Source organism: Cryptomeria japonica, chromosome 2 (genome assembly GCF_030272615.1).
Source record: "Cryptomeria japonica chromosome 2, Sugi_1.0, whole genome shotgun sequence".
NCBI lineage: Eukaryota > Viridiplantae > Streptophyta > Pinopsida > Cupressales > Cupressaceae > Cryptomeria > Cryptomeria japonica.
Genome location: NC_081406.1, coordinates 578,377,614 through 578,396,276, shown reverse-complemented (window position 1 = coordinate 578,396,276; position 18,663 = coordinate 578,377,614). Strand labels below are relative to the sequence as shown.

General features: G+C 36.1%; 1 protein-coding gene across 4 annotated transcripts in view; it reads left to right on the top strand.

Annotated features, from left to right (window-relative positions):
* Nucleotides 1-18,663, top strand: part of LOC131051221 (uncharacterized) — a 125,077-nt gene that overhangs the window by 61,932 nt on the left and 44,482 nt on the right. For 3 of the 4 annotated variants that reach the window (XM_057985632.2, XM_057985646.2, XM_057985639.2), the window contains 4 exons: nucleotides 1,388-1,516; nucleotides 1,657-1,706; nucleotides 1,802-1,899; nucleotides 2,001-2,285. In XM_057985632.2, the coding sequence (XP_057841615.2) occupies nucleotides 1,388-1,516; nucleotides 1,657-1,706; nucleotides 1,802-1,899; nucleotides 2,001-2,285 (562 nt within the window). Of the gene's footprint in view, nucleotides 1-1,387; nucleotides 1,517-1,656; nucleotides 1,707-1,801; nucleotides 1,900-2,000; nucleotides 2,300-18,663 lie in introns of all 4 variants that reach the window. The other variant, XM_059216740.1, reaches the window with a different exon arrangement.

Below are 18,663 nucleotides of genomic sequence, written 5' to 3'. Positions count from 1 at the left end.
CATTTTTAGTATGATGAAGGGTAATAACAACTTGAATTTGGGGAAACTCCCTTTTACGATCAAGAACAACAGCTATTGCCATATTACACCAATCACTTACAATCTGCAGCATTGTTCTGAAATTACTAGAGTGCTTTATTTGAAAAATTGTAAATTTTCAACTGCAAGTTGAAACATACAATTTAATGGTCTCTTTTGTTGGAAAATACAGGTGTAGCCAGTTCTTTGAGCCATTGCACTTCATCTTGTTTTAGGAACAATGCAAGGCACAATTGGAAACTACTTTTATTCCTGTTGTAACACATAATTATAGGTACAAAGATATTTGTTCAATTTGGAACAATTACAATTTGATTCCTTAATTGATGAAAAGGTAGGGTGGACTCCTCTGGTTCTGATTACATTCCTCAGTAATTTGAAAAATAGACTTGGGAGTTGATCTGAAAAATAGTCTCAGGGGATGATTTAAGTTTGCTTGTCCTTAACATCCTTGCTTTTTATTTTTTTCTAGGTTACAAAACTCCTTGTCTTCACTTATTATGGTCCTTGTGGTATGTCCCAAATGGCACCCTCAGTTTCTTCTGGTTTCTTCAACCAAGAATCAACTTGACCAAAAATTGAATGATGGTCTTCAATTTCCCTTTTGATTTTCATCATTAGTACAAACTGTAATATTGTCTAAATTATATTATATCTAATACACTTTTTCCCTGGGTACCTGCATTATTCCAGAGGCTAGTTCAATTATGAATAAATTGCAGTCAGAACTGAAATTTTTTTTAAAAGCACAGTTTATTCATGATTAAACAGGTTTTTTCAATTTTCCTATAAAATATTTGTTTTTTGAATTTTTAGTCAAAACCTCATTTTTTCATTGCAAATTTGAAATTTTCCATAGCAGATTTGGATTTTCCCAAATTAATTAAACATCTAGGGTATACTTTGAGGACACTTATTCTTCTGCTAATATTCTGCATTATAAACTTAGAACTGCAATTTTTTTAAAAAGCACAGTTTATTTATGATTAAACAGGTTTCTTCAATTTTCCTATAAAATATTTGTTTTTTGAATTTTTTGTCGAAACCTTATTTTTTCATTGCAAATTTGAAGTTTTCCATAGCAGATTTGGATTTTCCCAATTTAATCAAACATCTAGGGTATACTTTGAGGACACTCATTCTTCTGGTAATATTCTGCATTATAAACTTAGTTTTGACTCGGATTCAGAATTGTCTGGAAAGACTGAGGATTAATGATGGGTTACCTGCTAAAAGAATATAAGAATGTATTACCTTGCACATTAGATTGTTGAAGTTTGCAAAAAGGACTTTAGCACACAAAATGTATGCTTTCATTCTCAATTTTTGGGTGACTTGTGTTTACCAGGTTAGTTGGGAGAATGGAAACAACTTTGCATGGTTCTGCTCATGATATAGGTTGGCTGCAATGCACCTATCCTATTAATCCTGTTCAGGATGGTACAAATAGGTTTATGGAGCTGCTTGCAGTCACAAGGTTGCTTTCATCTCTCATGGTCATTTTTAATAACAGTCAAGAAATACTAAACCTGTTTCCATGCTTGAATAGTCTGTGTATATTTTTCTCTTCAGCCATGACCTTATTTGACCGTTGCTATTGTGTCATCTTCACTTCAGAAATGGTGTACACATATTGACTGACAAATTTGTGTATTTTTTGGTTCCTGGTAAGTTCTTTGTGACCTATTTTGATAAATGCCTTAATTTTTCAAGCGGCCTGAACGAGGTGGTTAATTATTATTATCTTTTCTTTGTTTTATAGGTCTTTTTAGCAACCATTTTCCTCTCTGTTTTACTGATACCAAAAATTTCTTGTCAAAATTGGGTTTGACATGCCACATTGCTCAGATTCACAGTGAGGTGAGTGCTCTCATTTAAGCTATTCATTCCAAGTTCATTTGAAAATATTTTTTTGTTAAAATAGAAAGAGAGTATAGTTATGTATTGTGTTGATAATGCAGGCTTCAGTGAAAACCAATGCCCAGGAATTAACAAAACAAATTGAAAATCTGTATCTGAACCATGGAAAAAAAGTATTAGTCCTTGGTCACAGCAAAGGAGGTGTGGATGCAGCAGCAGCTATGGCTACGCATTGGCCTGTCCTGAAGGAGAAGGTTGCAGGATTGGCATTGGTGCAAAGTCCATATGGTGGCAGTCCAATTGCTTCAGACATTCTAGGGGAAGGACAAATCGCAGAAAATGTGAAAAGGATAATTTTGGAGTTTCTAATGTGCAAATTCATAAAGGTACGCCTGCTGCAGTAAGTACAAACAGAATAGATATACAGTTACTATTAATTCCTCATTTTAATGTAACTTCTCCTCTAAAGGATCTATGAATTGTCATGAGTTTTGTGATAATTTTTTTCATGTAAATTGCTAACAAAATTCTACTCCATCTTGTGGCTAACAAGTTTAGTGGCTAGCAGTTTTCCTCTATGCCTATCTGGTAGCATCTCTTAACTAGGTGGGATCTATTAATACAATATATATCCCTCTTGTTGATTTTCTTTACCATAATTCTCAATGCATTGGAATTGTTAAGAGTAATTTTTCATTCATATCGTGATTAAGTCCTGTAAATAAAAGGACAAACACAAATGTTTCTAAATACTAAGAACAAATGAATAAACATAAAAAATGATCATACCAACATATGCGATTAAATCTGTTTGGAACATAACCCTCTGCTTGGGAAACTTGATTAGCTAGCATCATTTAGACATTGGTGTTTACTTATCATTATACTTTATAAATTATAATGATTTAAATTTTTCAAAATCCATTTGTTGTAAGAAATACTCTTTTCTAAATTGGAAATATTAAATATTTTTATGATAAAAAGTAGAAGGTATGCCACATCATCCCAAAATATCTTGTGAAAACAGAGCCTCCCAGATGGTGTCTGTACCACTTTGAGAATAATGAAAACAAGAATTGTAGGGGATCTCATTCATGAAGGTGGCCTATTTGTAAAGGTTTACAACAGATAAAAATTTGTCCACTGGCTCATTACATCATTGACTAATTGCTCAGTTATTATAGTAATTTACTGTACACAATTAAATGTTTTTTTGGCAACATGAACCCACAAAAAGCCTTTGTTGAGTTTTTCAAGGAACATTTGATGAAGCCATAGGGAACCACCCAATAATCCTTGTGGTTATGGTCTACCTATTAGCCGAAACACAATAAAATCACTTAAATATTTATTTCAAATTTTGCCTTATTTGATTTATTCATTGAAGCCAAAATATCTATCTACATCATGAACAAACAGAAAATTGTTTATAGGCTAACATTGGCACTGCAAACTATCTTTGAGCATCTCTCAAGAATATCATCTTCAATCAGTAGTGTGCGAAGGAGATCATGAATTATGGACCAGTGTACCAATACATTCTAAGATGATTGGTCATGATTTGATGTTGTCAAATTGGTTTCACAATTTATAGAATTTGAATGTTACATTTCATGCGGTGAAGTTAATGTTGTCACTTGGAAACTAGACACATTCTCATATGTCCTTGGGAGTCTTTTCATGAAGGCATTTTTTCCATTTTTCAGTACCTTGTCTACCATGTTTAATGGTAACCTATATCATTTTTAATTGTTGCCCCCCCTCTAATCTTTGTTTCCTTCTTTAGGATTCAAATTGCTGTCTATGTATATACTTTACAATGTTCTTTCTTTTGGCTCAGCCGTCAAGGATTTACTTTCTCTTTACATGCATATGCATCTGACTTGATTATTTCTCCAAACTCTTGAATTCTAGGGATGCCTTTTCTATTAAACCACCTACATATTTAACTACCTTGTGCATAAATTTGTTGAATTAAGAAACTTGACAACAAGGAGAGTTACTTTTGTAACTGCATATGCTGATAATCAAGATGGAAGTCTGATGGTAAATTATCATATTTTGTTGGGATTTCTTGTAGCCAGGGGAACATTACAATAGAAGAAATGCATAAAATACTAAAAATACAATAACCTAGAACTCCTTAATATCTGAGTGAGACATTGAGGGATAACAAGTATTTTGTGTAATTTATCCTTTTCCAAAATCTGACAGAAATATCTCAGTGAAGACTCGGTAACCTGAAAAAATGTCAGTGACAGGTTGTGAAATTTGAAAAAGGGCTGCAACGTCTTGGTTTTGTGCAGCATCCTACCCTTTGTTTGTAGCATTGAGCTCCTTGGATGGTATTGTTGATGTATTTTTTAGGCACATGCAAACACAGAATACACTACCAAGGTATCTTATCCTCTCTTGAACAAAATCTTCCCAAATGCTAAACTATGTGATTAATTGGAAGATTCCAAGGTTACTAATGTCAGGTCACGGCGTGTGGATAAGCTTTGTTGGTCATTGTGATTGATGTTACTCCAAGGGGCCTTATGTTGAATATGAATACTTGAGTTGCTGGAACTTTGATTCTATCTACTTGCACGGAGAATTAAAAAAAAAAGGCAAAAGACATAGGGTTTGAGAAGATTATACTACTCCTAAGAATGCAAGAGACAATGAATGATTAGGTGGAATTCAACTAAGTTCTGCTTCGCCATCAATAAACAACTCCACAAGACTAGTGCGATCTCCTAAGGAAGGTAAATTGATGTTCAAATCACTATCAACAACAAGGATACCGTCAAGGTGATGCATATCAAAGTGTGAATAGCAATTTGAGGATTCTAGTTGACCACACAAGTCAAACTTACAATCAGCAAATTGCTAGTGGTATGGATCAAAGAAGCAAACATCGGGAAAAAATCATGATCAGTCGTGATTAATCGGCGATTGGGAAGGTTCCCAATTTTTCCCCCCCCCAAAATTGCAAAAAAATCGGCCAACGGTTTTTTCAGGTTTTTCAATGTTTTTTTCCTGATAAATCACAGGAATAATCTGGAAAAAATTGCAAATAAGGAAACCCATTGTGAAACCCTAAAATGCGATAAAAGGGTGCGAGAATGTGTAAAAAAGTTCCTGTGACATGGGGTTGCAAGTCAATATTTTTATCCGACATCTAAGGGTCTGCAGAATTTGTCATAGTCACTCAATCCATCGTGTTAGTCGCTAAAAATCATTCAAGAATGCACAGGGAAGCAGGGAAGGCATACGGGAAAAAAACAATTTCAATTTATTCTTATAAAAATTATAGTTTCAGTAAAAGTCCAAGTCTAGTTTAGATTTTAATTAAATCGGTGAAAATTATAGTTTCAGCAAAAGTCCAAGTCTAGTTTAGATTTAAATTAAATGGGTGAAAATTATAGTTTAGATTTATAAACGATATTAAATTAAATCGGTGAATATTATAGTTTCTCTTTACTATATAAAGCCAACTTTTTTAGTGATATTAATTAATTTTTGGTTAATATTTATAATTTTATTATGTAATATACTTATCAAGATTTGAATATTAAAATGAATATAAATTTCAATATTTTTAAAATAGTTAAATAAAATTATTCAAATTAAAACTTAAATAAAAAATATATAATATAGTTAACTATTAATAATAAATTATAATTAAATATTTCTATATTTAAATCTGAATATAAAATTAAATAAAATATATTATAATTTAGTGTGATTTTAATATTAAAGTGAATATAAATTTCAATATTTTAAAGATAGTTAAATAAAGTCATTCATACAAATAAATTAAAAGAAATAAAATATAATAGAATTAACTATCAACAATAAATAATAGTTAAATATTTCAATATTTAAATCTGAATATAATATTAAAATAAAATATATTAAATATGATTAAAAATTATTCATATATATAAAACATAACTCTTAGCTATTAATCATTGCTAATATATTTTTTAATTATATTTAATATATTAAAAACAATTAATAGTTAAGAATATATATTAAATATAATTAAAAAATAACAATAAATAATAATTAAATATTTCAATATTTAAATCTGAATATAAAATTAAAATATAATATATTAAATATAATTGAAAAAAATATACATATACATAAAAATATAACTCTTAACTATTAATTATTGCTAATGTATATGTGTGTGTGTGTGTGAGTCTTACAAAATAGCCATATCCATATCGGATACTGCTGTACCTGTATCCATGCCCATCCAACTTTTCAATTCATGTGTTGAAGTCTTTTTTTTGTTTGTTTACAATATCTCTATGCTATGGAAATGTCCCTATATATTAAAAAAGTAGTTTTTAATTGTTTTTTTTTAATTTTTAACATTTTTTTGTAAATCCAATTTTTTCCTGATTTTTTCTTGACTTTTTCTTGACTTTTTCCTGATTTTTTCAAAAAATCTTATACTTTTGATTTGCCGATTAATTCCCCAAATGATTAGTAGTGCTTCTTTGGTATGGATAAATGAATTTCACCATTAATCATTCACAACTCCTATCATTCATCTAATCAGCATGAAAGCAAATGAATTGAGAAGTAGAGACCATGCAACTGGTTGAAATGACACATTAATTCACCATAACTTCAATGAAATCATATGTTCTTTACAACAAGATCTTGGCAACAATCTTTGCCTTCTCCTAATCTAACTTCAACTCTATCTTCTATTCTATTCTTCTTACTCTTGACCTATTAACCCGCCATTATTAACCCTTTACAAATGAGAGATTTGAGCCTTTTATAGATAGCTCTTTACAATGAATGGCTCAGATCAATTTGAGATCAATGGCCGAGATTTTACAATAAAACCCTAACTAGGGTTTGTTACAACAAACTTCCTTTTGGCCAACAAGATCATTACAATGAATTGGACACATCCATTTTGATTTCTAACCAATGAGAGAATAGGTTAGGTACATAAAATAATATTTGATGAGGAGACATGTGTCACTTACTCCACCATGAGATGAATCAGGTTCATTGAACTTGGACTTGCTGATGTGGAAGTAACTTGATTGGCTGAATGTGAATAGGATGCCACATTAGCCTCTTTTGAAACTATCTCCATTCCTTGATCACGTTCACTCTTCTTTACTCTAACTTGGAATTGCGATGCATTCCCAATCTCAACCTTTGAATCTTGAAGTACTTCCTTAGCCTTCTTTGATCTTGGACTTCCTTACCTTGAACTCGGAATCCTTTGATTGGTGAAATTCCTATGATGCTTCCTCCTTTTGATTGAGGTTATGATGATCTTTACATGGTGCAATGTTACCTTCACTCTCTCGCATCCTTGCTATACTTGTAAAGCAATTAGAATTTCAAACACTTGGTGATTCCTTTGGAAATGTTCTTGAAATTTTGTTGAAAGGTTCTTTATCTCTTGGAATACATGTGAAGTATCCTTCATGTTTGAGGTACTCTTCCTCTTCACCTTTGAGACTCTTGAACTCAAATGCCTTGAATGGTCCTTGTGCATCCTCATTGAAGTTCTCTTCTTGCTGCACCTTTGAGGTTGTAATGATATTGATTCTTGACTTCCTTATTAGAATGTAGATGTTGTGTTCGCCTTTCATTGTTCACCGTCTATGTGATTAAGTTCCTCTCCCAAGTTCATCATCACTTCATGCATCCCTTTGTGTATTAAACTTCTGATTTTGATTTGGGTTTTGCTTGTGATTCTGATTTGAATTTCGTCCCAATCTGGTCTGGAATTTACTCCATTTCTGAAATTGATTTTCCTTCTGTGCAGTCTGCTTCTCTTTGTTTTCAATCTGCTGCTCTATCCAAACTTGTTCTGGTTTGCATTTGATCTGCTCCTTCATTTCCTTTGAGGTCTCTGGAATTCACACCAAGGATTGCTGCGATTCACTTCAGAACTGACGGAAATGCCAAATAATTCATCTTTATGTATGATGCACTCATGTTTGACTGGTTGTTTGCTCAAATCTGCTTCCAAATTCTGAGTTCTCTCTCCCTTATCTGCTTGCAATTCGAATTGTTATTCAAAAGATAGTGAAGGGGAAGTGAAGCTCTCCTTCTTAGATTTCCGTCTTTCTAGCAAACCTGAAAAGAAAAGGAAGAATCTTAGATTATGATAATGAACAAAATGCTAAGTAAACTAAATGCAAGATAGTGCATAAATTTTGCTTGATGAAATCCTTCAAGATCTGGAAATGACTCATAAATCCTGGAAGTGTCCCTCATTGTTTTGTTGAATCTCCCTTTGCATGACTTGATATTTGAAAATCCTCTTTCCAATTGTTACTTTCAAGGCAGATTCGCAGCACTTGATCCTTTAATTTTCAGCTCCTAAGATGAATTCGCTGAGTCTTCTTTTGAAGGCAACTCGATGATATTGAGGTTGGCAGGTCTTTCTTAGGAGAAGTTGATGATTTCTTCTTGGAACAATTCCACTTCAATTTCGCCTATCAAAGCTTGAAGAAAATCTGATTGGAACCTAACCTCTGCTTATGATGGCTGTGAATGCAAATTTTGTTTGTGAATATGAAGGAATGCGTATGCATCTTCTTACATTTATATGTTCTAACTCCAAGAGTTGTACCCCTTTATGTTCTTAGGAAGGCTGACTTAGCATCTTAAAGCTTACAAAATCGCATTTATTCTCCTCCCTTTAGAGGGCCGACTTGGCAAATAAAGGAATGAGCAATTTTCTTGTCTGAAATTTAAATCACCTTATTTCAACTCCTAGCCGTCTAGGCTCAAAATGATTTTATCATTGTCTTGACCTGCTTCTTTAGAGGTTCTATTTTAACTGGATGACTTCTAAGCCTTATCCTTGGAGGTTCGATTTTGATTTTAATGATTTTAACTTCCATCCTTAGAGGTTTGATTTTGATTTAAACCTTCTTCCTTGGAGGTCCGAATTTGATAGTTGATAGTCTCAACTTCCATCCTTGTGACTTAGACGTCCCATCCTTCTTAAGTTGATAAGCATGTTTTATACTTAGGCAATTTCATCAACTTGCATCTCTAGAGGTTCGATTTTTAGACTTGACTATTTCCAACCTCTATCTTTGTGACTTAGAAGAGCGAATTTCATCTTTGTGTGTATTTTCAACTTCCAGCCATCTTGGTTGAATTTGCTTTGTCTTTTGTTTTAACTCTCATGTTTAGAGGTTTGAATTTTGAGACTTAGATTTTAAGCTTCATCCATGTGAGTTGAAAGTCTCATCTTTCATCTTTTCAACCCTCATCCATGCGACTTAAGGGTTTCACCTTAAGCTAATTCGCTTTGTCCCCTTTTGAGAAATTCACCTTAGTTGTTCATCTTGTCTTTTTGGAGGTTCGAGTTTTGCAAACAATGATTTTAACCTCCAGCTATTTAGGTTGGAATTTGTTTTAATTTGGCTTCAACTTGCTTATTTGGAGGTTTGAATTTTAATTAATTTATTTTAACCCTCACCGTTACAACTTAGAAGTCTTATACTTGGGAGATGTCAATTTTATTCCTTGGTTTTAGCAAATTCACCCTTCATTCCTTTTTAGCGAACTTGCATCCTTTCAACTTACATCTTTAGGGGTTTGATTTTAACTTGCTAATTTCCAACTCCCATCCTTGCGACTTAAAAGTCTCATGTCTTCTTTTCCAGTGAACTTACATCTTTAGGAATTTGACTTTGATACTCAAGTGTTTTTAACCTCCATCTTTACGAATTAGGAGTTTCATCTTTGTGAGAAGCCAGTTTTAATCTTGCTTTGTTTGATGATTTCATCCTCCTTTATTTTCCAGTGAACTTCATCTCATGCAAGTTACATCTTTCAGCACCTTGGTTTTATCCTTCCCACAAACTTAGCTTGATGCACAACTTTACTTTACTAAATAATTCACCAACTCACATCTTTGTGACTTAAAAGTTTCATCCTTTTATCTTCCTTCCAGCGAACTTAAGTTGGTTTGCATTCTTCATGATCTTTAGAAAGATTAACTTCCATTGATAGAGGTTGAATTGCATTCCTCTTTCTCATTATTGAGAGTTAAGTTTATATCGGCGAAATTTGACTTCTCATCAACCTACGTTGGTGTGCAAGAATTCTTCATAATGTTTGTAATTTCCAACTAACTTAAGTTGATTCGCACTCTATTGACATTATTGACAACTTAGAACTTCAAACAATTTTGCAATGTGACCTCAACCTGACATCTCTTACTCATTAGCAAAGGTTAACAACTAAAGAAACTAAGAAACTAAGACATCTAACCTAAGCAAAAAGTGGGGTCCCCCGTTTGCAATGGGGCGATGTGTGAAATGTCACAACAGGTATGTTGTTCAAGCCAAAGTTCAAAAACTCGGACTCGCCATGGACTCGGCAAACCAAAAATTTGGACTCGTGAAAGACTCGCGAAAGACTCGGCAAAAAAAAAACCGTAGTTTTACAAAAAAACATAAAGAAATTAATGCATTTAGAGAACATAAGAGCCATAATTGAAACATTACACATGTCATATGATCAACAAACGCGCAATATTTGAAATTTCATCATTCATACTCATAGTTTCAAACTTTCAACTCTAAAATATATAATACCAAGATTTCTTCAATGCTAATTATGTTGTTATATGGAGCCTAATCAGACTTGGAGGTTAGATTTTCCCTACTTCTATCAGCGCAGTTTCCCCCTATATTTTTTGACGGGGGTTTGGGGGCGGCACCCCCAAGTTGGGGTCAAGGGGCAGCGCCCCTTGCGCGCTCCCTGTCGCGATACAGGGTGGGGCCGAGGGGCAGCGCCCCGCGAGGCCAAAAATACTTTTATTATTTTATAAAGGTGTCGGGTGTTATTTTTCTATTGGCCCACGTCCAATTAGGGTTACCCCTTAACCCCCCAAAAAGTCAAAAAGGGGGGGAGTTATGCCAAATGAAGGCAAAAAAAACGAAAAAAACTTATTTTTAAAGCTTGCCTGATGGTTTTTCTGGGTCGCGCGAGTCCATCTGAAAGACTCGCGAGTCCGTGCAAAAGACTCGCGCGATTCATTGCAAAAGACTCGCGAGTCTTTCAAATGGACTCGCCAGGACTCGCCTCGCGAGTCCTTGGCGAGTCGACTCGTGGCTCCCACGGACTCGCGAGTCCGTGGCGAGTCCACGAGTTTTTAAACTATGGTTCAAGCTAAGGGCATTGATGGGTTTAGTTTTGTTAACAGAAGCCCAAATTTTTTATTTGGAACCCGTTATGGTTGTACAATTTTTTTTTCTCTTGCAGTTTGAAATTTACTTAGTATGATAGATGATTTTTTTCTTTTGTGATCTTGTTGATTTAAAAGTTGTCTTCTTGTGGTTATGTGCATATAGAATTGTTAGTGTGCTAATTCTTGTTAGTAATTTTATATATGTTAGGAATATAATAATTGTAATGCATTTGGTTGGGTTGTTGCTAATAGGTTAGGTAGTTGTGGAAGTTGCTTGGATGGTGAGAAGTGAGAGGCCTTCATAAGCCCAATGCAAGGACCCTGTATTCTATCATGTGAATTTGATGTTTTTGATAGTTATTATAATTTATGGTATTCATGGTTTACATATTGTTTTCCTGTGCAAATTCTGATCCAACAGGTGGTATCTGAGCCGTGTTGGTCTTGATAAAAATGGAAAATGGATGAGTCAGTTATGTGCAGCAGTTGTATGCAATGGAAAATCTTCTCTCTTTGTTTTGTTTTCGTTATTCAAATTCATGACGTGCAAGATATTTTCTATGATCTATGTTTGCATGTTCTTAAGTCTTGAGATTTGTTATTTGGAATTTTCATGGCCCTTTAAAAACACCCCACTAGTCTCGTTGACCATATCTCAAAAGGCTCTCCTCTATTCTATGGCTTCATGTTTTTGTTGATATTCATGGCAAAAACAAAGCTGTGGTATTTCTTTTAAAAAAATATAGCACCTACTATGTGCTCCCGGCTTCTCAATCCTTACGCTAGAAGAGAGAAAGGTTTTTAAAACAGACCTTGTTTGATGAGGTAGTCTTGGGGGCAAAATCTCAATTGATGGTGAAAATTTGGTGGATGTAGTGCTGTTGTTTAACCTGAACCTGCTGTTCTCTTCTATTGTTTTATTTTGACCTGCTTTTCTCTTCTCCATTAACAAAATGCGAATAATATAGCTTTTAAACACTATGAAATAGACAGAGGTATTTCATATAGAATGAAATGGAGGATATTACATATACTGTGTGCATGAATTGAAAATTCATGTCCTGAAGGGTGAAGCTTTTTGTGGGTTGTCTTTTATTTATTTTTATTTGGGCAATTTCAACATTTGCAGTAAAAGAAAAAGGATCAGATGCTTTTAAACATTAGTACTAAGCAATGGGAGGATTTTTTTAATATCAAATAGTTAGTATTTTTAAGAACCCTGCATTTTTTTCAAAGTTCTTGTCAATGCTTGTGTCAGGAACCCATCACTTTCTAATTACTAAGATCCTGTGAGAGCAAGGTGAGAGCATACGACGAACAAGTAAAAGGGATCAATCTCTATGAACTCCCCTAATTGAACCAGTTAATATAATATTACCACAGAAAACTGAATGCTGTTATCATGAACTTCTTATATAAACAGTTATGTCATTCACACACAAATCCACCATTTATCGAACTACAAATAACTAAATATAAACTGCTGTCAAATGGCGGTGCCAAATATAGATGCAAGAAGATTAATGATAAAACCCTAACACCAATAATTAATTCAATGCTGTTGCAAAATATGATTGCGACAGGGCAGCAGTGCCACATGCAAAATATTATTACTGAAACCCTAGCAAACACATATGTAAATACTGAAATATGATATGTATGATTGCCACCATAAACTACTGTGAAAGACTGCATATGAACAATCATTGGGAATTCACAGTACACTGCCCTAATGCATGAAATAGTTGGTACAGCTGTTTGCAGAAGATACAACCTGATCATGGCAGGTTTGGCTCTGTCCAAGGGTTGATAAGAGTCTGAATTTGCTGAAGCTAACAGCAATGCTTCTAATTTGTGTGTTTGAGCATCAAAGGGATGTGGCAAAGTCAATATAACCAATTTTGGATGTGGGCTAAAGGTTGGTACTCATAGTTACTTCTTGGGGCAAAGGTTTTGCGAGTAATTGTCCCTGTTGAGTAGGGTTCTTGGAGCTGCATTGTGCATTGTAGGTTGCATGTGTTAGTGTAGTTTTTTAATTTTTCTTATGTTTGCGAATATTTATTTTTCCTATACCTATTATTAAGCTTGCTTATGTTATATAAGAAAATGGTTAATGTTGGCATTTTTTGTGCCAACCTTAGCAAGGAGCAAGGAAAAAGGGTCTCGTGGGATAAGGTCACGCAGGATAAGAGAGCAAAGAGAAAACGAAGGACTTTCTTATCCCATGCGGTCCCGTGGGATAAGAGAACAAAGTGAAAACAAAGGACTTTCTTATCCCACACGGTCCTGCGGGATAAGAAAATAAAGGAATAATGATAAACATTTTGCTTATCCCGCAGGGTTAGAAAGACATCAGCGGCATCTTGCGGGATAAGAGTTTGTGACGAGATTGTGTGTTTTCCCTTATCCCGCGGAGTAAAATAGAAACGACAAAAGCGAGGAAGCTTTTCCCTTATCCCACGGGATAAAACAAATGCACCAAAGATTTCACGGGATAAGCTTGCTGGGGACAAAGTATAGGCTTTCCCCTTATCTCGCGGAGTTAGAAAGACATCAGCGGCGACTTGCAGGATAAGAAATTAACTAAGGTAGGTGTTTTTCCCTTATCCTGTGGGGTTAAAAGGGACACAATGTGATGTTGCGGGATAAGAAGCGATTGAAGTAAAAGGGACAAATGCTTATCCTGCGTGGAGAAAAGGCGAGGCAGGTCCTAGTCGGCATCTTTAGACAACGAGGACACAAATGACGCCGTTGGATAAGGAAGATAAAGGCGGATGTGTGTTTTCCCTTATCCCGCAGGTTGAAAAGGTCAACAAGAAGGTCACGCGGGATAAGGAGGATAGAAGGAGATAAGATCCAAGTAAGAAGAGGGTCAGCCTCTCTTATTCTGTAGAGTGTAACGAAGGCTCAACAAGGTCCGCGGGATAAGAAAGCAAGGGTAAATCAATATAACCAAAGACAAGAAAGATGCTGCAGGATAAGCAAGCAAAGCAAAAACATTGCATGGCTTGTCCCGTGAAGTTACAAAGGTAACAACGGCAGCCCGCGAGATAAGTAAGCAAAGCAAGCAGAAACAAAGAGCCTTATCGTGCGTCAATGAAGGAGAACACTAGGTGGCCCTTGAGATAAAGAAACAAAAGGTAAAACAAGCAAACGCTTATCCCGCGAGGTAAAAATAGATCCACAGAGACCATGCGGGATAAGAACTTAGAATAGCTCAGCGGTCAAACACAACCAGGGAAAGGTGAAGCTGGGGTGCCACGTCAGCTAATTGCAGTCGTCGGATCTTCATAAAGGCCCGATCCAATGAGCATGTTTTAATCTTTAATTGGGCCTGCTGGATGCCTACATGGAGAGATCTCGTGTGTCCATCTTCGCGCGAATCTCTTAGATCGACGGTGGAATTTTGATTTTGCAGTGGCCGTTGAGTTTTGAATGCTCTACAGGAGAGTGGTTGTTGACCCGATGATCGAGGTCGTTTTTTGGACCCAGTCGGCGCCCCATTTCAGACCTGATCTCACTCCAACCACTGGATTTGCTCGCCTTTGCTCCAGATTGGACCCTGTAGGTCGATTTCAGACGCCACCCATGCCCTCTTCAATGCAGTTCGGAGACTTTTTGGCTCTAAAGGTACCCCCAGACGCATTCAGATGCAGGGTTTTCCTTGATTTGCGGGGTTTTTCGCTCTTCCAGAGGCAAAGGATGCCTTCAGAGGCCAGATTCAGCACGCCATCAAATCATCCTCAATCTGATCTTCTTTCCCCCTCAGATTTTTGTAACTTAACTCGGGTGGGGTTAGGGTTTCCATCAATTGTTCAATTTTGAGTTATGCTTGAACTATAAAGGCAATTTTTGTATCTTTTCGATGGATCTTCTTCCTTTTCATTTTTAGTTGAATAGTTGTTTTCATGATTTGTAAAATTTGCCTTGCCTTTACATTAATAGATTATGCTTACTTTGCCTTCTTCAGCTCTTACAACCTGTGTAATATTTTACCTCTTTGTATGAATGTATTCTGCTTTGTTTTCCTTAGTTGTAAGTGTTTGTGTTGATCCCTCTGTGGATGTTGACTGTGAGCTAAACTCAATTCCTCTCTTCATTTCACAAGATTCCAACCTTCACTCGCACATAGGTGGCTAACTAGGATAGGAATTTGTGCATACTCAGAGCAATTCTATTGATGTTCTGTGTAGATATAGGCAAGAAGATCAAACTTTCAATCTAGGTGCAAACCTTTTCCCTTTTCAAGCAATCCTTCTTCCCCTTTTCCCTCAGAAATCAGTAGTGTTAGATTATTGGTGTTGGGTTGTGTTGTGACCATTTCACACATCGCCCCATCGCAAATGGGGACCCCCTCTTTTTGCTTGTTTTTCGTTCGTTTTCGCTTTCGTTTTTAGGATTTTGTTAGTCAGTTAGTCGTTTGGATTTAGGGTCAAGCCTTAGGGTTTTAAATTTTGTCTTTACAGGCCAGAATCCAGTCGTTTTTGAGAGCTTTTTTTGAGCTTCCTTTTCTAGGATGCAAATTTTGAATGAAATAAATTCGCCAGAATGGTCTAATTTTCAATTGGAATGTTGATGCAGAGCTTTAATTTGTCTAAGTGTTGAAAATGAAATGTGAATTTTTGTCCGATTGAATATTTTTGACCAAATTTTGACCTTTTTGATTTTTGATCCTAGGCATTTCAAATGATTTGTTTTCGCCTTGTGAAGTGATAAAATGTGTAAAATCATGATATTTTGGCCTGTAGGAGCAAAATCGCTCCTGTCCCTCAGTGAAGGACGGGAGCTCGTTCTCAAATATCTTACTATTCCTGCAGGGTCAAGATGAATTACGAATTGGAAATGATAGAGAGAGGCGAGATCTTTCCATTGAATATAAATTGAAGATTTTCATGAGCACAGAAATGCCTCCAGGAGAAAAATCGCTCCTGTTCCTCAGTGAAGGACCGGAGCTATAAATTCAATTTTGCCTTGTCCTTGCGAGATTTCGATGACTTGATAATTTGAAAGGGTCCAAAGGAAGATGCTTTACCAAATGAATATAATTTGAGATGCAAAAATGAAGGAGAATGACCTAGAATGACCAAATCGCTCCTGTCCCTCTCCAAGGGACCAGGGCGAGGTACCTTGTAGCTCTCGTCCCTCTCCCAGGGACCAGAGCGATTTCCTTCATTAGGCAAGATCCGAGCTAAAATCAAGGCAAGTTTATGTTCAAAAGCAAGAGAAAGCATGAGATGAACTCATTGAATACAAATTGAAGATTTTAAAACGTCCACAGGGGTCCCAAAAGGCCTAGTTTGCTCCTGTCCCTCAGGAAGGGACCAGAGCGATTTTTGGTATAAATGATTTTCTTGCCAAGTTACAAGCAATGTCAAGGCATGGACGAATGGAGTGGAGCATGACGAGTCCGTTGAATATAAACTCGGAACCTGACAAAGTGAAATAAGAGCCACAAAAGGAGGATCGCTCCTGTCCCTCTCCAAGGGACCAGGGCGATATAGTGAATATATTGCTTTTCACTCAAGTTTGAAACCGATCCAAGTCAAGACAAGGTGGCAAAGGACATTTCAAGGCGTCTTCATCAAGCACAAGCGCTTAAAGGTTATCACAATGAGGAGATTTGCACACTAAGACCTAGATCGCTCCTGTCCCTCAGGAAGGGACCAGAGCGATGTCAAGTATATTGGTCATTTCATGCAAGATTTACGTAAGGACAAGATTTTGCTGGGTCTTAGAGGGTCCGTCGTGCCTTTTGAAGATGATACACAGAAATTTTGAACGTAAAATGATCATCGTTTTGAACATGGAGACCATATCGCTCCTGTCCCTCTCCAAGGGACCAGGGCGATTTGCTTTGGATTCCTCGTTTTGCTTTAAATCCAAGCCAAGTCAAGGCTTCATAAGGCTATATAAGGTCTAAGGCATCGTTTGAAGATAACATGCAAGAGTTTTGAACGTCCAAACGTTGCTAAGTCAAGCTAAAAGACTCACATCGCTCGTGTCCTTTGGACAAGGACCAGGGCGATCCTATCAAGAGCATTCATGTTCCTTCAAAACGAGGCAAGGCGAGGATAAGCAAGGCAAGGGACGACGTTTGGAAAACATCACAATGAAAGATCGAAGGTCAAAGATGCATATTGAACGTGGAAATTTGAAGATCGCTCCTGTCCTTTGGACAAGGACCAGGGCGATGAACACCCAAGGGCGCTTATGAACGCATGCAAGGCAATCAAATTTGAAGAACCTGATAAAATGATCGATTTTGGACGTGGAGATGAAGGAGTTGAACGTAGAAAATGCAAAAATCAAGACAAAATAATGAATCGCTCCTGTCCCTCTCCAAGGGACCAGAGCGATGAGGTACGTCCCCTTTGTTTTCATAGTTTTGGCGCCAAATAAACAATTCAAATTTCCTTAAATGCTAAGTTCGATAAAATTGAAAATCTAATTTAATTAGCATTTAATATGGCATTGATCTTTTATTAAATATTTTTGCCTTTATTAAAATCGAAATTTGCAAATTAAAAAACGTAAGGCATTAATAATTAATTAATTAATTAATAAAATCGAATTTGAAGCGCTACAAAGGGAGGTCGGCCTTGTCATTTTAATTTAAAAATCATTTTAAAAAGTGGTTTTATCTCCAAGTCGGCCTAAGGGATAAATGGATACAAGCGCTATATATGGAGGGTGAGAGATATCATTTTCACATAATCATTTTTGCCCTCTACATGTGAATTAAGGAAAAGCGAAGATAGTGCGAAGTGTTTCATGTGTGTGGTGCGAATTTAAACCAAAGGTGGCGCTAAGTCTATTAAAGGGTGATGCGATATTTTGAAGACTTCATTGGAGCGAATTTCCCAAGGATTGAAGACCACGACAAAGGCGCGAGACTTGGAAGATTTGTTTGTGCGAACTTGAGGATCCATTTGAGCGAACTTGCTAAGGACTTGAAGATCACGTTGAGATCCAAAGGTGGCTAAATTGATCTTTTGAGGAGATAATATTGAAGATCATTTATACTTCAATTTTGCCTAGGCGATCTTTTCCTTTTTGCATTCTAGAGTTAGCTCTCTATTGAGGTATGGCGATTTAATTTTTATTGTTTCATTCATTCATCGTCATATTTCAAATTTTGAAGTTTTGAATTTTGAATTTCCTAGTTCAATCATTGTTTTTTAGGAAATGATAACTCTAGAGACTTATCATGACGTTTCCTAAAAACTTCTCTCTCTTATTTACGTTATTCATTGCAAAATCGAGTTCTTATAATGAAATGTTGTGTAGGTATGGCGACCCCGAAGGCGGGAGCATCCACCAGTCGCTCAGCTCTCATGAAAGAAGATCAGAAGACCGAAGAAGTGGAGACCAAGATCGTGTCAAAGTGGAGCAACATTGGAGATACCAACTTGGGGAACTTTAGCACAAAGAAGTTTCGAGAGGTCCCTTACATCGGCAAGCCATCACCTGTCGCCCGGAGAATAATCGAGAGTGGCATCATTAAGGCGGCCGGTTTTCCTCCAGCTATTCAGTGCCACGAGTTGATGATCGAGTGTGCCCGTCACTACAAT